The sequence below is a fragment of the Capra hircus genome, chromosome 24 (assembly GCF_001704415.2).
Source record: "Capra hircus breed San Clemente chromosome 24, ASM170441v1, whole genome shotgun sequence".
Taxonomy (NCBI): domain Eukaryota; kingdom Metazoa; phylum Chordata; class Mammalia; order Artiodactyla; family Bovidae; genus Capra; species Capra hircus.
In genome coordinates, this window is record NC_030831.1 from 19,860,220 (window position 1) to 19,879,314 (window position 19,095).

The 19,095-nt window shown below is 56.2% G+C and overlaps 1 protein-coding gene across 22 annotated transcripts in view; it reads left to right on the forward strand.

Moving 5' to 3' along the window:
• CELF4 (CUGBP, Elav-like family member 4) overlaps nt 1-19,095 on the forward strand; it is a 315,363-nt gene that overhangs the window by 70,940 nt on the left and 225,328 nt on the right. For all 22 annotated transcript variants that reach the window (XM_018039731.1, XM_018039744.1, XM_018039749.1 and 19 more), the window contains exon 2: nt 9,898-9,980. In XM_018039731.1, coding sequence (XP_017895220.1) covers nt 9,898-9,980 — 83 coding nt within the window. The remainder of the gene's footprint in view (nt 1-9,897; nt 9,981-19,095) is intronic.

Here is a 19,095-nt window from a genome sequence, read left to right on the forward strand (position 1 = left end):
GGGACCCAAGAGCAGGGAAGGCTGTCCGGGGCTGCGGGGAGGAACAGGAACAAAGGCCTGGGTTGACACGGTCACCTGCTGCGGGGAGCGTGGTCAGGGTGACCCATGAGGGGACCAAGGGGCTCGTCAGCCCCCTGCCTGTCGAGTCTGACGGCCTCTCCTTCAGAGGAGAGAGGAGTCAGAGAGGTTGACCCCGCCCCGCAGGACACCATCGGGGTAGAGCGCTGTCTGGGGTGGGTTGGGAGCCCGGGACTTTGGGGTCACGCCAAGGAGGGATTCCTCTGCATGTGGAAAGGGATCCTGTGGAGGAAGTGACCCCCCCACACCCCGCCATTTATCCTATCCAAAAACCAGGTAAAGCTCCAACAAGGGGAGTTCTGTGCAGCTCAAAAAGCATTCACCTGGCTCCTCTGTGGGCACAGAACTTGCACACACCCAGAAAATACTGGGGACACTGGGGGCTCAGTTCCAGCACCGTGTCATCCCCACACCCTGGGGAGTCCCGTAGGTCAGCAGCATGGCCGAAGTCAGCCATCGAGGCTCTGCGTTTCCGGCCAAACAGGCGAGGAGGGAGAGGCGCCCAAAGGCAGGCAGGCGTGGAGAGAGGCAGGCAGAGGACGAGGGGAGGCCAGGCCTGCCTCTCAGGTCAGTCAGACGGACTCGCTTTCACAAGGGCCCTCCTCCGCATGCTTAGCAACTGGTGGGCTCACGGCAATGAGGCCCCCGCCACGTGGGGCTCAGAGAGCAGTGTGGCTTCCCACAGGTCCCACCTGGCTTCTCAGCAGGAGCACCCTGAACTGAGAAAATTCAAGAGCAGAAAGATCTAAGCCAGGTTCATTAGAAGTGGGCAGAGTTCAGTTTCTCAGCTCTATCTTGGTGTTTGGGGGTAGGAACGGATACCCCACGTGCATCTCAGATCCAGCCTTGATGCTCAGATAGAGCTGTCTTTGGAGGTGCCCACCACCTGACTCTGACATTGGAGACGGCACTCGGTGGGTAGAGGGAGGTCGGGGGTCGGCAGTCCAGGGAGCCCCCAGAGAGCACAGCCATCTCTCCCTGGGTCCTCAGAGGAAGAGAAAGACATTATCCCTGAGCCCCTTATCCCAAATCCCGGCCATGGAGGGGAGGACATCTTGCATCAGGGCCCCCAGGGTCCCCACTCACACTTCCTGACACCCTGCCCAGGGGCTCAGGAGGGAAAGGCAGGATCTGAGCCTCAAGCCAGGTCTCTGTCCCATCACTGGCGGGGTCACAGACGCTGATAAAACCCCAGACTGCTCTGAGGTGTAAGAAGCACGCGCTCACAGGCGTGACAGCAGGGCAGAGAGTTAAAAACTCCCTGCAAGACCAAAGGGGACATTGGTGCGTCCTGGGCCCACCGGGCATGGCCAGCCCAGAGCAGGGGCACAGGGGCAGTCCTTCGACTGTGGGAGCAAAACCCAGTGCACATTTCATGAAGCAGGTTGGACTTGACTCAAGGGCTGGGCCTTAGAAAGGCTGACGGACATCTTCCCTGGGCCAGTCCCCAACCCCTGAGCCTCGCGGGCCCATCAACTCCAGCCACAGACTGAGAACTCTTTGCTGAGAAAGGGGAGAGGCCATCAATACGTCATGTCCTCTCCTTGTCCTTTTTCACAGTGCCATAAAGATGTTGCAGCAGACACCAGACATGCAATTCCCCGGCGCTGAGAGCGTAAACAAGGGTTACTGACAGGGACAGGCACTTGGCAAAGGCCTGCCCGCCGGGCCTTCATCCTCCAAGGTCCACAGCCAGTTAGGTCCTTGGGTCTGAACTCACTGGGCCTGGCCCAGTGCCCCCAAGAAGAGAGAGAGGGCTGGTCCCATCCCCTGGGGCTCCCCAGTCTAGGTCGGGGGAGGTCCCACAGCCCTGTGCTCACACGCACCTTGCAGCCGCAGAGGGCAGAAGGGCTGAGACAGTCATGGGGAGCCAGGCCCAGTCCCTCACATCACACCACCCGCTTAGCTCTGAGAAACGCTTGAACTCGGAACTCATCTGAGTTCCAACTCCTCTGCAGTTTCTAGTGTAAAAAGAGAGTTGATGCAGGAGGGCAGTGCTGAGCCCGAAAGCAGGCTGTGGGCCTTGGGTGGGGTTTCAGTGCTGGAGGGCCCTGCAGAAGGGAGCAGGCTACCCCTGACTCGCTGGCTGAGGGCACCATCCACCTCCCCCGCCTGCCGGTCGCCCCATCGTCCCAACCCCCCAGGCCTCCTCGGAGGAAGATGGATGGCTCCTGCCATTTCCGGGGGTGTCCAAGCTAGCGGGTTGTGGGAGAGTCCGATCTAAGACCCGTTCCACACAGTTTCTCCTGCAGTCAGCCATCTCCCCAGTCTCACCCAGCCAGACCCGCAGTGGGGTTTAGTAACCACGTCATTCAGTGATGTCTGTCACTGCAGGGAGAAGGGGACACTGGAGTCGGCAGCTCCTAGAGCACGCTATTTCCCCATGGACGGACACACATAAATGTGAGAGAGACAAAGATGTGTCTCCTAACTGCCAAATGAGAGGGGCCGCTGCTAAGGGCTTTAAGAGGTGTTGGTGTAGTCAAGGAAGGCTTCCTGGAGGAGGGGAGGCTTAGTCACTCCTAGAAGGACAAGTGAGCTCCAAAGGAGGGCGGCATGGAGGAGGCAGCAGGGGTAAGGGTGGGGTTCTAAGGCTCAGGTTTCCCCTGATAGAGGTGGAGAGGCAAGAGAGTCATGATGTGGGTGGACAGTCATCATCCCTCTCTTATGGAGAGAAGAGAACATCAGAACTCCCCGGGGGAAGGGGGAGGGAGGGAGCAAGGTCCAGATGGAATGACTTGAGGAAACTGGAATGGACAGGCCAGGTCCTGGGGAGATGGCAGAAGGGGCCAGCCCGTAGCTGGGCACTGGGAAATAGAGGCAGAGACTGTGGCAGGGTCGGCCCCATGGTTTCTTTCTCTGCCTGTTACCAGGAGCTCACAGACTCTCAAGGCGCCCACAGATTAGAGGGGCAGACGAGGCTCACCCTTGGGGCAAGCCATGAGCAGTGGTCAAGGGTGCAGCCGCAGAGGAATCCACAGAAGGTGGGGCCAGGAGGCGGAGGTAGGCTCTCAGGACACAAGCGGTGGGTCTTGAAGAAGGTGCAGACCTGGGGCAGGACCAGAGCTGGGGGACATTCCCAGGGGCAGAGTGTGTATGTGAGGACTGGCCCTGCAGGTGGCTGTCCCACACGCGTGAAGGGGGCATCTGACCCAGGAGGTATGAGGGAGGCAGTTCTTGCCCACCCAGAGCAGGGGGCGCAGGGACTGGATGGAGGGACAGACCTGCTCCCAGAACGCCAGTAACCCTCTTTCCAGGGAAGCTGGAAGACATTCCCTCTCCCTCTGGCTCTATCCACCCCCAGACAGTCTGCCTCGATTTCGCTGCGGGAGGGGGGGGGGGGTGCGGGGCACGTCTGTTTTGTGAACAACACTTGGAGGAGAATCACCAAGGAAGGATGCTCTGAGGGTGGGGTTTCAGGCACCACGGCAGGTGGATGCGTGGAGATTCCGGGCAGAGAAAAGTCACTCCCAACAGGGAGCCCCTCCTTGACCCTTGGGTCTGCCTGGTTGGTGGGTGAGTTTCGGGCTCCGATCCTGGTCCCTGGCCCCTCCCACAGCCTGCTTCCCCTCGCTTCCTCCAGGCCAGCCACGTGCAGGACCTGAGGATCTGATGTTTTATTAAAGTCCAGATCTTCCTATTCCAGGGCCACCTTCCTCTGGCTAATTCTGTAATTCAATTAGTAGGAAGCCAAGGCCCGGCTGGGGTGGGAGGAGGTGCGCCTCGGGAGTGTGCCCTTCCGCAGTGATTACACCCCAGGCAGGCTTCAGCCCTGTTCGGATTTGGGCAGGAAATTGTACTTCCTTCACTTCACAATGACAAGGCCTTTTATCCCCGCACACGGGGGCTTTGTAAATGACTGCCATCTCCGTGCAATTAAATCTGCGGCGCTGTGTTTTTCCCTCACGTGGGAGAGGACCCCCCCCTCGCCCAAAGCCCGCCGCCCCAACCCCGCCCAGCTTCTCAGGAATCAGCTGCGCCCTTGCACCGTCAGCGCCGGCTGCCCCACTGGCGCCAGCGTCTGCCACCCTCCTGAGCCGCCAACGCCCACTCCTCCCCGGGGCCACACCCTTCTCCTCCTCCGCCCTCAGTGCTTCCTGCTCTCTCTGCAGAGCCCCAAACCCTCAGTCGTGTACCCCCACCCTTCTCAGTTCTCTTCAGGCTAGAGGCTCAGCATCCCTGTAGAAGAGGCTGTCTCTGCCCATCACGGAGTTGACAGTCTCTTCAAAGATAGGGGACAGGAGGCTGCTAGACAGAAGGACGAGTAAATAAGGACGGTGAGAGGGAAAAGGTCAGAAGGCCGCATGAGGAAATGTGAGGGGGGACCCACGTCCAGCACACGGGGTAGAACCCGGAGCAGCAGAGGAGAGGCAGGTCTCAGGGGGGCCGGTCGGGTCCTCCTTGTGCAGGGCCAGGCAATCAGCAGCGGATGGCAGCACTGGGCGTGACTTTTCTGCAAGTGTGACATTTGCCTGCCCCCACGCCCACCCTGATGAGTTCCCAAGGCTGCTCCTGCCCTGCTAGGCTGCAGCTCTATTCCGCTCACTCCCATGTTCAGGAGGCGGCGGCTAGAAAGTGCTGATCCTGAAGGATGGGAGAGTCAGGTGATGAGCTGGAGCTGGGACCACATCGCAAACTGGGGGATGGAGAAGATGGGGGCTGAGGGGTAAGGAGGTCAGACCTCACCCAGAGGTTCTGAGTCACTCCCGCAACTTTTCACCTCAGATCCCGCCATCAGCACCACACATCAGGTTGGGTCTCAGATAAACTGGAAAGCAGGACAGGTATGCGGGGAGGGAGGCCTCTACGTTCTAGCATGGAGTCTATCCTCACCCCAGCCCAGATACCTTCTGGGACTTGGGGGCCGCAGGACCCAAACGCATACCACACACAGCTTGCTGGGCGGAGAGGATCTGCTTTGAGTCCCAGAGCTGAGAGGAGGCTTTGACCCAGGGCCATCGCAGGACCCACCAAAATAATGTCCCTCATGAAGAACCTGCCAGGAGACTAACATCCAGAGAACTTTGTCCATCTCCTCAGAACAGGTCCTGCATCCTGTCTGGCTCACCCATTTCTACCCACCTCCTTTGCACTCCATCTTCCTCTTTAGCAAAGTTTATTTTCTATAAAGTTAATTATATAAGTGACATTATGAATACATTCTGGGTCTAAATGTGTCAAACAAAACAAAAAACGTTGAAGTCATGAGAGACACCCCGCTACCCGCTTCGTCCCTGTTTTCAGCTTGGCGGGAGTCCTCGCAGGCCTTGTGCTATGGTGTAGGCACAGATTTGGGAGCCTGTGGGAGTCGTGGAGATGTCTCTGGTGTACACACGTGGCGTCCGCTACTGTGCAACTTGCTTCTCCCATCTGACAACGCGCCTTTCCACACTGGACGTTTAGATCCATTTCGTCTTATTGACTGTTGTAGAGTATTCCATAGTTTAAACATAAAAGCATTATGGCACTGAGAAATCTTTAGATGGTTTTCAATTTTATTGTTTCTCCAAACAACCACAGGGGATCCGTGTTCCCTCTGCTGTGAGCACAAGGATACAGGCAGGGTCAGGCTTGGGAAGGGAAGTGTTGGGCCTGAAGGCAAGGAGAGATGTCTGTGCCACCAGCCCCATCCCCAGTGGGGCACTCTCCATCGTCAGACCTTCTCAGCCTTGAGGTGCAGAGCCTGGTACAAGCCTCACTCTCCCCTCCACCCACCAGTCTTGGATCAGAAGGAGGCTGTTTCCCTGAAAGAACCCCATTTCCCAACTAGACTGAGCATTCCCAAGGGGTCTCACAGGGCGTGTCTCTGGGGATACCTTGGATTCTTACAGGAGGCAAGTCTGGGAGATTTAGTGACTCCCCTCATAGCTTGGAGTCCCCTCCTCAATTTCCTGGGAGAAGCGGTGATGAGGACAGGAAGTCACAGTTAGTTCAGCGAATGTCCAGGGGGATGGCTTGGGACCGCTCTCTCCCCCGGCCACCATGGGCCCCCACTCTGACCCCTACCCAGGCCCACTGCACTCTGCAGCATCCTGCAAAGGCGGACTCCCCTCCTGAAGCCCCATCTCCACTGAGCGGCCGCTCCTGAGGTTCTGCCCCTAGCAAGGGAGCCGACGTGGTCCCTTCAAGCACCTGCAGCCAGCAATGAATACCTGCATGTCCATCTCTGAGTTTTTTATAGAGCTGTAGTGAGACGGTTCTCCCAAGAGGAGACTATCAGATGTGGCAGCTGGCTGGCCGAAGAGATAGTTTGAGCAGGCCGGGTGGGTGGGCACCAGTTGGTCCCCTGTAAGACTGGTCCGTCCTCATGGAGGTGCAGAGGGCCGGGAGGGACTCTGCCTCTCTGAGTCCCGGCTCCCATCTGCCAGAGTGACTGTGTTGACACCACACTCTGCGATCAGAGAGCTCTGCAGAGGTTGTTAACGCTCGCTTGTTGTTTAGTAGTTCTCTCCACCAGCCTCTGAAGGGAGTTAGGGAGAAGACAACTGGGACTCAAGAGAGAGGAACCAGTAAGTGAGCCCTAGCTGGGCACAGCTTCTGTCTATGCACATCAGCCTTGTCAGGGGATGATGTGCTGGGGATGAGAGCAGGACCATGATGATAACCACGCTGTCAAGGGCCTGAGCAGATGGGCTCAAGGACGCCTTGGGAACAAAAGTCTTCCTGCCCAGGCCACCCATCAGCTCTCACATGCAACCTCTGCCCACCCCCCCACCGCCCCCGTTATGGAAGTCCATTTTGGCTCTAGGTCTTCAGGGCCTTGATCAGCTCCTGGCACCACTCCCAAGTCCCCCCACCCTCTAACACCCCCAAAGTAGCCGAGGTGTTCAGGATTCAATGCTCTCAACAGATGTGCGCTGAGCTCCTGGCCCCTTTCTGGGAACTGAGAACCAAGCAGGATCAGAACAATCAATTAGGTTCTGACCTCATCTGAGCCAGGGAGACACTAATCAAGGAGCAAACAAACAATATTAATATTTCGGGGTGAGGGCTGCCAAAGAGAAGCGCCAACAGGACGAGGGGTCAGGAGCAAGTATGTGTCCTGGGGGGTGAGGGGTGCTGCGTTCTGTGAGGCTGTCAGGAGAGACATCCTTGAAGAGGTCACATGTGAGCGAAACCCGAGGGGAAGGAAGGAGACGGCCATCCAGACAGCAGACGGGCTCCTTCTAGGCAGAAGGAACCACTGGTGCAAAGGTCCAGGGGCACAGTGCGTCTGGCAGGGCGGAGAGGCAGGAGAAAGACGGGCGAGTAAGCAGAGGAGAAAGGGGAGAAGGTGAAGTCAGGAGGTGGAGACGACAGGGGAGGTCACGCAGGCCCTGAGGGTCCCTCACAGATTCTGCTTCACGACAGAGCAGTGAGCCCTCTCTCTAAAAAAAACAAAAACAACAAAAAAAAAAAAAAAACTGTGCAAAAATTCCTGGAAGCTGGACAAGAGCAACAGATTCTTTTTTTTTTTTTTTTTCTTTTTTCTTTCTGGAAGCCTTTCCTTGTCACCCTGGGCCACACACACAACGTGGCCATTTCCTCTCCTTCCCCCTCCTCCCTTTCCTCTCCTGCGTCCCTCCTCCTCCTCCAAACCTGCCCCTGACCTTGTCCTGAGCTGGCTTGCCGGCTTGCAGCGAGACAGCGGCCGCCTCCCGGCTGCAGGCAGGCACGGGCGGAGGACAAGGCCAGCGAGGGGACAAGAGGAAAGAGGCCCCGGGAGAGACAGGCAACAGCACGAGGGCCGACGTCACGGGGGCCTCTGACCGCTATTCATTTCAGTCCCCATGTGTCTCCATCAATAACCGTCTGCCGACCGGGGACGGGAACGGGGAGCGGGGAGGAGGGGTGAACCAGAGTCTGGCTGGGGAGGGATGAGATGCAGTGGACAGAGGCTCCGTGGTACTCACAGCTCCTCCCAGCCCCAGACAGACAGGAGGAGGAGGATGGGAAGGCGGAGAGCCCCTGGGAGTGCAGAGATCTGTCTCCCCGCTTTCTTCTCCCCATCTCTGTGTCTCCCTCACACACACACTTCCTTCCATCTCTTCTCTGAAGCTAGGAGGGAAGGGAGGCAGGACCAGTTTTTGAAATGGAAGAGGAGGATACCCATGTGTGAAGTCGCTCCAGTTGTGTCCGACTCTTTGCGACCCCATGGACTATAGCCCACCAGGCTCCTCTGTCCATGGGATTTCCCAGGCAAGAATACTGGAGTGGGTTGTCATTTCCTTCTCCAGAAGATCTTCCCAACCCAGGGCTCGAACCCACGTCTCTTGCATCTCCTGCATTGGCAGGCGGGTTCTTTACCACTAGCACCACCTGGGAAGTGAGGTTTTTACTGGATGATAGAGAAGTCAGGAACTGCAGAGGACACTGGGAACACTTTATGCCCTGAGGCTCTACAAGCCTCCTACAAGAGAGCCTGGGCTGCTGGACATGCCACAGAAATTGGCACAGGGACACTCAGGAAATAATTGATAAATGGCCATGAGACTGACCACCGTCTTAAGCTGTGGGCAGTTAAGAAGGGAGGCTGACTTAAACTGGACCAGACCAGTCAAGGTGGCTGCCTGGAGGAGGTGGACCTTGACCAGACTCTTGAAAGATGGATGGGATTGGGAGATGTGAAAATGCAGAGAGTGTGAGAAGACTGTGAGAGCAAAGGAAAGGTGGGGACAGTGGTGAACTCAGATGGTTGGGAGGTCAGATCATGGGGAAGAGAGTGAAGTATGGGAAAGAAAGAAGAGAGTGAAACAGAGACAGTGGCCAGTCTGCAGGGTGCCTTCTCTGGGGCTGCGAGCGACTTTGGAAAGTTTGAGGCCTCTGCGCCCCGTGAAACTCAAGTCTGCTGTTGGCTGAAGTTGACTTTTTGACCTTCCCTAAGACCCTAGGTGCCCTAAGACACCCTCAGCCACGTCTGCAGGCACAGGAAGAAGCCTTGACACTGAGAAATTTGAGGGAACTCCCCAAAGACTTTCCCATCCACAGGCATTCTCTTTGTCTTGTCGCTGGGCCTGAAGGACCAGCATTAAAAAGTCACCCCTTGAGTAAGGCATGGTGCTCTGTAAAATCTAGATTTCCTGGTAAGGCGCTGTCAGAATCATGCAAGGGGAAAACTCAACGGGACTTTGCAGACCCTTCAGTCAACCCCCTCTGTTCACATGAGGGGAGACTGAGGCAGGGCAGGGCGCTGCTGCAGTCCCCCAGGGAATTAGAGACAGGGGGGTCTGGTCTCCAAGCCCTCCAGGAGGGGTGTGAAGATAGCCCTGCAGATGCAACAACCGACTGGGGTGGCAGACACACGGACAGCCCCATTCACTTCGTTATGAACAGCCTGGCCTGGGGTCCTCCTTACAGATGGAGCCTTGATTTGAAAGGCCTGGAGGGTCCCTGCCTCATCCCTCCTCAGGGGGCCAGAACAGGAGGAGTTCATGATCAAGAGTGACCAGAGGTGCTGGGGGTGCGGGGTAGAAGCTGCCCCTTTCTGGGAGGTATGCGGCTGGAGCTGAAATAGCAGAGCACCCAGATGGAGGCAGGCAGGCCCCCCCGGGGCGCTGGGTCCGTAAGAGACCCGCGGGGACAGGGGGCGTGGCAGGGGGGGAATGCTGAGTGGGGAGACTTCGCCCAAGGAGCGAAAGAGAAAAGCAGCGAACGAGAGGGACGAAAAGCAGACACAGGGGAAAACGGGGAGGCAAGAAAGCTCGAGTAGAGCGCACGGGAGAGAGAAGAGAGGTGGGGAGAGGGACGGAGAGCGGGGAGGGGCTGGAGACGGGCGGGCGGGCGCGTGGGCGGCCGGGGGCGCCCCCACTGACCCTTCTCGGCGCTTGCTTCCCTCCCCAGGCTGCGCCTTCCTCACCTACTGCGAGCGTGAGTCAGCGCTGAAGGCCCAGAGCGCGCTGCACGAGCAGAAGACTCTGCCCGGGGTAAGTGGCGCCCGGCGAGGCGCGAGCGACGGGCGCGCCGACAGGGGGCGACTTCGGGAGGCCGGGCGGCGGCGCGGCCGGCGCGGGGAGCGAAGGCCTTCGCCCCGGATCTGGCGCGCCGCCCTGCGGGCCCCCTGCGGCCGCGAGGCGCAGGGCTGCGACACGGGCGCGTGGGCGCCGAGCCCGGACCTCGCCTGGCGGCCCGCGCACCCGGCCGTCCAGGCCCGACGGAACCCCGGGCGGGGGGACGAACTTGGCCGCGGCCGCGAAGCCCGGGCGCGGCTTCTCCCCTGGCGCTCCCGGGCGCCGCCGATCGGGTTTCGGCTCCGCGCGCTGCCGGCGCTGGCGGCCCGGGGTGGAGACGCAGGGTGCCGGGCCCCCTCGGCGGGGCAGCCGGTGGCGGAGCCGCGCGAACACCCGCCGATCTCCGTCGGACACTCGCGGTTCCTGGGGTGGGGGCCGGGCCGGGGCGGGAGGGAGCGCCTACCCGCCCGGGCGCGGCGCCGCGAGTGAGATCACCGCGGTTTATTTAAGGAGCCAGCCCTCGTCTTTGATAAACTATCGCGCCTCAGCCCTGGTTTATAGCTTCTGTGCGGGGGAGAAGAGAATTATTTATGGCCCCCCTAACTGGGTGTGATGTCAGCCATGGCTATTATCGAGGCTAGTTCATCACCATAAAATAAGAAGTGTAGACCGGGTCAAGGGTCTGCGCGGTCTCTCCTGTGGGTTCAGAGAGATGGGGGCGGGGGCGGGAGTGGGGGGAGATATACGGCTCGCCGAGTATCTAAAGATAAATGGAAAGATGTGAGCGTTTGTGGGCATAAAGAATTTTAAGATGTACCTTGTTTAAGCGAATACAATGGACACTGCAGGGACGCACGTGTGTTCTATATGTATGCTCACCAATATTTACACATGCATGTTTACATTCTTACCAAGCAAACCGTATGTAAACACACGTTTCCATTTCTGCCCCGCAGCGGGAAAGGTTAACCAGTAGACAGAGAGAAAGCCCAATCCGGGTCGGGAGCTGGCTTCCTTTGCATCAGAGAGCCTTCTTTACCCGTTTAGGGGTGGGGAGGGCCTTCCTTCCATTAAGACAGCCTTTGTACTGTGTTTGTTATTTGTGATTGCAAAGCACGGGGCTGAGTCATCTTAATAACACACCCGCGGATGCAAATATATGGAAATCGTGCACCGCTAAGGTTTTTGTGTGGAGCCCCGCTCTGGCACGGTGGTCGTTCCCCAGTTGGTTTTTTAGTGGCGCGGCTACATGCACATATATTATAGTAATTACTTTCTGGGTGCCCTCTGTAAGATGGCAGAAATATGCTCCACATCGCCCCATGTTATGTGTGAGGCATAAAGCCATATTGTAAGATAATCAAAGGCTTCTGAGAAAGGCTTGTGCTGATTAATAAAGTGTTTATGGTACTTTGTTTTGGGGGAGATTGTGATAGATATTTTAGAGCCACCCAAATGGAATAGAAAATACCACATTGTTATGGGAGGCCCTTCATCAGCTTGAGAGAGATTGCTGGGGAGTTTCGTGATGGCTAAAAGCCTGGAATTAGATGGGGAAACAGAAAGAGAAGCTGGGAGGGGGAGGCTTGGGGTTTTGAAGGGGGAGAGGCTGGGAACTGGGAGAATTTCAGTAGCAAGTGTGGATTGTTCAGGATCTAACATTAACTTGTGGTTGTTTATTTTACATATAATAGAATAGCTAAATGATGGAGTGTATTAGTTCTTTAATAATTTATAGAAATACTTTGATGTTGCAGTAATTACATTAAAGGTCACATATCAAAGGTAATTTGGTTGAGCAGCTGTGATGGTTTCTCAGAAGCAATCAATACCACTGTCCGTGGTGCTGATTTCACCAAGGGGCCTGCCAGATTAAAGAAGGCTTATTACCAGACAGAAAGGCCCAGGGGAAATCAGCAGCACATTGGAGCAACGCGCCTGCCCCCCTTCCACCGATAATTAACACTGTTCCCCATAATCTGTGCTAATCCTTCATACTGGGAGATCCAGTGGCATTTTTCTGAAACCACAAAGAGAAGTTGGGCAAGTTTGGAAGAAAGGAAAAAAAAGTGAATGTATGTTGGGAGGTGGGAGGGGTGAGGAGAGAGGCCAACAATGGAACTAAAACATAGCTCAGAGTCCCCTGGCGGTGCATGGAAGGCTGTCCTTTCTTCAGAGGCCTCACGGGGAGACTGGGAGACGTGAGGCCTCAAAGACTCCATCACAATTCTCAGGGCAGGCACAGCCCACAGCGGGAGGGATGGGAAGAAAAAACAGGATTGCAGCTCAAACTTCCCAGGGCACATTGTCCGTGCACAAACTCACATGGAGATTAATGAAAAACAAAGTGACCAGATTTTAAAGCCGAGTCATTTGGATTCCAGAAAGCAGGACTTGGTGTCATTATTGAGATCAGAGAAAGTAAGCCGCTGGCAAATGCTGGGACAGGACCAAGCAAAGTGCTCCCACCCGACCATATAATGGGTGTTGCCACCAGCTGAGGCAGGCTGACTGGCTGCTTGGTTAGGGAGCGGAGAGAGGCCTCTTCTTGTCTGGGGTCACCACCCGAGGTGCCCTGGTGAGTGCACTCCTTGTCTGATGAAGGAGAAGAAAATTGAAAAAAAAAAAAAAAAGAACCTGGAAACTGGTAACCTCAGCAATTTAGGCGCTTTTCCAGACTTCAGAATCCATTAAAATCAATCAATCAAAATCAGTCCTCCACTTTCTCACTGGAAAGAGGCAGAGGGGAGGAGATGGGACCGGCAGCCCATTCTGCTTCCCAGCAAGTTGCAGGGCTGATATCCTGTTGACAGCAGGGAACACCGCCTTGGTTGTCATCTGTGGGCACACACACGCACACCACCACCACTGAAAACAATAACCAAACCACAGAGACAGAGCTAGAGACACCCCTCCCACGTGTCCTCATGTGGGGACTGGGAAGAGGAGCTGACATTTCTGTTAGGATCAGTGGAAGCTCAGAAACCATGTCACAGTGGCTGTTTGTACAAGTCAGAGGTCAGTATCCCTGGGAACCAGCCTACCCAAGGCCTCTGGGGTGGCTGACGGAGTCAGCCCTGGACCAGTGTTACAAATGGATTATTGTTTCTTAATTTGGCATGCCTTCAGTAAAATGAGATTACTGAGCCACAAAGCCTCATCAGGGTCCCTTCGAGCAGGGTCTTCTGCCAGCATCCAGGAAGTGATTCTGCTTTTCTGAAACTCTCCATCACTCCCTCACACTCTCAGCTTCACTCTCTCTCCTGACCCCTTGCCCTCTTCAGCCCACCTTCTTCCATCCCCAATGTGTGTTCATCATTTATAGGCTAACCATCAACATGGCTTCTCAAACTATCAACAAGAATTTCCTGTGTGTGTGCCGAGCACTGTGCTAGGCATCCAGGCAGACAGGAGATAAGAAAATTGCATTCCCACCTCTCTTGGAGCTGTCCATCAAGCTGGAGACAGAAGTCACACATACATCAGTGATACAAGACAGCACGCTATCATAAAGTGGGTAGAGTAGAAAATAGCTCAATGATAACAGTTAATACTTATTAAGCATTTACTATCTGACAGGCATGATGCAAGCAGGTTCCCTCCATTACCCCCATTTTATCTTCACAGACACCCTGTGGGGAAGATGTCATGAGTATCCCCCATACATGAGGAGACCCCGGACTGGAGAGATTAAGCAGTTTGCCCAAGGTCACACAGTCAATAAATGGCCAAGAAAGTACCATCACCAGCTCTGCTACCAAAACCCAGGATATCTACCTCTCCTTTCTAGGGCCACCAGTTGCTTTAGAGGGGACCTGGAAACCTATAGGGTCAGTGTTAGTCCCTCAGTCATGTCTGATTCTTTGCAACCCCATGGACTATAGCCCACCAGGCTCCTCTGTCTATGGAATTCTCCAAGCCAGAATACTGGAGTGGGTAGCCATTTCCTTCTCCAGGGGATCTTCCCAAGCCACGGCTTAAACTCAGGTCTCCTACGCTGCAGGCAGATTTTTTACCATCTGAGCCACCAGGGAAGTTATCAGGAGTTGCTCAAAAGTGTGTTCAGGATCTGGGCAGGGTGGGACTAGAAAGTTGGAAGGAAGATGGGGGTGTCAGATGAGAGCAGTGGTCTGAGAATCAGCCTAGAAGATAAGGTGCCCACGACAGGCCAGGAGCTGTGAGCTGGGCAGGAGAGGTCCACTTGGAAGGCTCCCTGGGGCCTGAGTAGGCACAGGAGGCCTCTCAGAAGAATTCTGTTCCTTAAAATAGGCCCCTGCTGCTCAATTCCAGCTCCCCCTGCCTTTGGGACTTCGCTGGGAATTGTCTCCCAGGAAGAGTCCATATGTTTCCAAAGGTGGGATTGCAGGCCCTCTGGGAAGAGCCTCTGATCAGGGAACCAGGCTCCATGGGCAGCAGTGACCAGCTCTTTGCTCCACTAGCAGCAGACAAGGGGAAGAGGTGGTCCAGTTAGCAGGAGCCTGGAACAGGGAGAAGAGGGGGCGGGGGCGAGTGGGAGCTGTATCTGCTTGGTAAACATTAAAGTTCCAATTCACTAGTTTAAGATTGGCTTTTGCGCCCTGACTCCAGCAACCTGAGAATACAGAGCAAGCCCGCACACTCCTCGTGGCCATCCCCCACCCACACCCCGGCCCCAGTTCAGCCTGGTCGACAAGCACCATCGCTGCCATCACACCTCCCCATTAGGGTCCCCGCTGCTCAGGACCCGTCATCTCCATGGACAGTCAACGTGACCTTCTTTGAGCTTACCAGGAGAGATGTTAAAACAGAAAATTAAAAGAGGGAAAGACTCAACTGGATTTCTGGAGCCGCTGACTCGGGGTGTGCTCCTTGCTCCCCCTCCCTCCCGTGTTTGTTTCCTTGAGTCCCATCATCATCTTTCTCTTTGTGCCTGTTTCCTCCTCTTTTCTGTCCCTTCTGGGCACCTTCCTCCTCTTCTTCCCTCTCACTTCCCCTCCTTTCCCCTTTATCCTTCTCACTGGCCTCTCCTGCACACCATCCCTCTGACTCCTTCTCCCCGCTCGCCTCTGCCTCGACACCCAGAGGGGGCTCTCATGGGACCTCCACCAGCTCACCTGGGACTTCCCTGGTGAGGCCCGTCTCCCTCCTGACGGCCCCACTGGAAAGGATCCGTCTAATTTTATGTGTAACTGTAAAGATGAATGATAAGTAGAAAGGATGCAGGCAAGAACAAGATGAATAAATTATAAAGGGCAAATGATGACAAGACAGGGGTCCCCAGAGACAGTGATATGATAACAGAAACTAAAGATGAATTTATGATGGATGTAGGTAGCATGCACGGGGCAGTTTTACAACTTCAGGTGATTGCCGCAAAGTGTTTCATTTTAGAGATGTGATGTGTTTCCACTTGTCTGTCCTGTAGGCTGTTTCTATATGGTGAGTTTGGGTCCCAGGAGCATTTGTCTCTGATTTAGATGATGGGGTCACAAGCCAGGTCCCTGCATCTCTCTGCCTCCCTGGTCCAGTGGTCCTTCTTGCTCCTGGTTTGGGGGGCTGTTGTAACCAAGTCCCACAGGCCGGGTGACGTAAAATGACAGAGAGGTATTGTCTCACAGTTCTGGCGCTAGAAGACCAAGATCAAGGTGTTGGCAGGGCTGGTTCCTTCTGAGCGCTGGGAGGAGGACCTGTTCCGCGCCTCCTTCCTCACTTCAGTAGCCTCGGGCATTCCTGGGCTGGGAGATGGTGTTCATCACGTGAACTTCCTGGTGTGTGTGTCTGTTTCTATGTACAAATTCCCCTTTCTGATAAAGACACCAGTTGTATGGGTTGGGGCCCAACCTGATGCCCTCCTCCCAGCTTGATTACATCTGCAAAGACCCTGTTTCATATAAGGTCACATTCACAGGTACCGGGGGTTCGGTCTTTGGCACCTTTTGGGGGGAGGGGAGAATGCAATTCAACCTATAACACTGGAAAAGGGCATCCCTGTGGCCCTTCCATGGCAGAGAGAGAAAGGTCTTCAACAGTGTTTAAGTCACTGGGTGGGGTGGGGTAGGGAGGATCCCACCTCCCCTTCCTCTGCTTCTCCCCACTGGCCTCATGCTCTTTTCTTTTTCTCTTTTGGGGAAATGAATGATTTATCTTCTCTTTCCTCATATTCTCTACAGAAAACTCTTCATCTGTCCTTTTAGGGCAGTGGGTCTTAACAGGGAGCACATTTGCCCCCAACAGGACCTACGGACATTGTCTGGAGATGCTGCAGGTATCTGATAAGCAGAGGTCAGGATGCTGCTAAACATCTTACAATGCACAGGAGAGCCCCACAACAAAGAAGCATCTGACCCCAGAATGTCAGTGGTGCCGAGGGCCCTGTGCTGGGACTGAGGGCAGATGGAAAAGGCACAGTGTGGCCCTGGGGGAGCTTCTGTCTCTCTTACTCTCTGCTTCTCAATCACGTGGGGGACGAGCCCCAGGGTCCTCAGAGTGTTAGAGGTGTGAGGGCTCGTCAAGGGGCACAAGCTCACATGGTGTAAGCACAGAGCGGACAGTGGGCGGCAGAAGAGCACGAAGGCTGCCCTCCAGACTGAGAGGCGGTTTCTGAGCAGCCGTCCGCACACTCCCCTCTGCAGGATGTCCAGTTCAGCACCGACAGCTCACTCAGTTTTATGATTTTACCCACACGGAATCTGAGATCCGAGTGAGATGAGTTGCAGTTCACTCGTGACAGAGCTGGGGCCAGAATCCAGGCCTCCCTCACCCACCCGTGTTGGGGGGGTCTCCAGCCCCCCACCTTTGGAGGAGTCCCCATCCTGACCAGAAGCAGATCGGGCAGGCACGTCTCCAACCAAGCCACCTCTCCCCTGCCCGCAGACCACACCGCAGGCTGGGGCAGAGCTGAGAGCACAGGGTCTCCTCCCCAGGCTCTCCCAGCAGGAGGGAGCACGGGCTTCCAGGAGAGAAGGCAGAAATGCCTGAAATCTGGAGCTACGTCTGCACCCGCAGCCCGCTCAGCTTGCCTGTCCTCTTCACACCGGAGTCCTGGATCCCACCTCCCTCAGCTTCTGTGGGGAGGCTCCCCTCCCCTCCTCCCAGGTCGCGAAGCCCTCCTCCCACCAGGGCTGTGCTCTGCGTCCGAGTGCGTTCTCTTCACTTGCCTGGGTGTGGGGGTGTCCCCAGTGTTCAGGTGAGTGACTCTCACACTCGCCCTACGGCCCCCACGACAGAACCCAGGCCTGGCCATGGCCTGTCCTCAGCAAGACTCTCACAGATTTGTCTGAAGGACCCAGTGAGCCTTGTGTCCACAGCCACCATCTCTAAGTTGAAGGGATAAACAAGAGGCCACGTGAGGTGATGGTCAGCGCCTGGGCCGGGGTCAGGGAACCTGGGTGCCAGGGCCCACCTGCCTCAAACAAACCAGGTACTTTGGGGCAAAACGCTCAGCTTGAAGCCACTCTGAGCCTCCACCTTCTGGACTGTGGAAGAGGGTAGTGATCCAGAGGGGCCTCTGGAGCCTCTGACATTTTCTACAATTCTGAAACTAATAGACTTGGCATTATTCACCTTGCTGAAGCCAACAGGAAGGGGAGGGGAGGGCGAGGGGGAGGAAGGTGTCTCCTGGCCTCCACAGCCCGATTCCATCTGTGACAAGTGTAATAAAGCGAGGGTCAGCTCAGTGTCTCCCTGAGGCAGAGCAGCCAGACTGCCCGCCCCCAAGGGCCAGCTCCAGGACAGCTTCAGGGAAGGGCTGCAACCTCCGCCTCCGTGTCCCTCCCTGCCCCTGGGCCCCACGCCTCCCCTGTGCCTCTGCTCAGCTTTCTTCCTAAGGAAACCAGGCAGAAATTTCTCAGCTTTCTTCAGCACTTGTCCAGGTAGTGTTTGGACCATGACGGCCATCAGCCCAGTCATCAGCAGCAGTATATACAGGTTACCTGCTTGTGCCCGTTTCTTTGGAGGGAGGGGGCATCAGACAAATGAGTGAGACACAGCTGAAGGTTTGGGAGGCATGTGTGAAGACTGCTCATGATCCAGAAAATGGCTTTAGGTGGCAAAAAATGGTAGTGATGGGAAGTGCCCAGGAGTTTAGCAGCAAGAGGCCTTAGGACAAACCAGAGTGTCCTGGAGAAGCCGGCCCCGTCCCACCATGGTGGCCTCCCAGTTCCAGGCTCCTCCCCCTCTGACGTGCTTCCTAGACTGGCCCAGTTGTCATGGTGACATAAAGACTGAGGCTTGCCTGGAAACCCCTCGGGCTGCGGTCACCCAGGGGCCTGGCTGAGCACAGGCTCCCTCACCAGCCACAGGTTGACACAGCTCTCAGCCAAGCACCTCACCTTCTTTCAGCCTCCTCTTCCTGCACAGCCCTTTGCTTCCAGGCTGCTCCAATGTCCAATCCCTGGGTTGGGAAGTTCCCCTGAAGGAGGGCATGGCCACCCACTCCAGCGTTCTTGCCTAGAGAATCCCATGGACAGAGGAGCCTGGCAGGCTACAGGCCGTGGGGTCGCAGAGTCAGACGCAACTGAGCGACTGACACTCACCAGTGTTACCTCTGCCTTTCAGTGCTTGGAGTCCCGCCCCCCAGTGCTTTCTGTGCCTGCTCTGTTGCCCAGAGCTGACTCAGAGCTGGGCGGTGGGCAGGGGCAGGGCACAGCTGCTCTGCCTACCCCTGGACCTCGCAGGCCTCGGCAACACCGAGAAGCATTCCAGCAGACCCATTCTCAGGGCTCCTCTTCCACCCACATCACCCCATGCCTCGCAGCCCCCTGGAAAGTTTTCGGCTTAGCTCGGCCTGCGGGGTTGCACTTGATAAGACAGGAGTTTCTCTCTCTGTGGTCACGGGCGCCTGGAGGAAACACTGTGTAGAAGGCTCTTTGGCCTGGCCAGTGACAGCTGGCACGCGTGTGTCTGGGCAGCCAGGAGTGACCAGAGTGAAGGGGTTTCCCCACACATGTGTGTCAGCCGCAGGGGTCGGGGGAGGGGGTCTCAGTGGAGTGCCTAGGTGAGACCATGTGAGGCTGTTTGAGGGTCTGCTGACCTTTCACCAGAGCAGAGAAGCAGGTTATCTGTGTGAACTCCTGCTGCGGGAATGGATGTGTTTTAGGACTGGCAGGGTTTC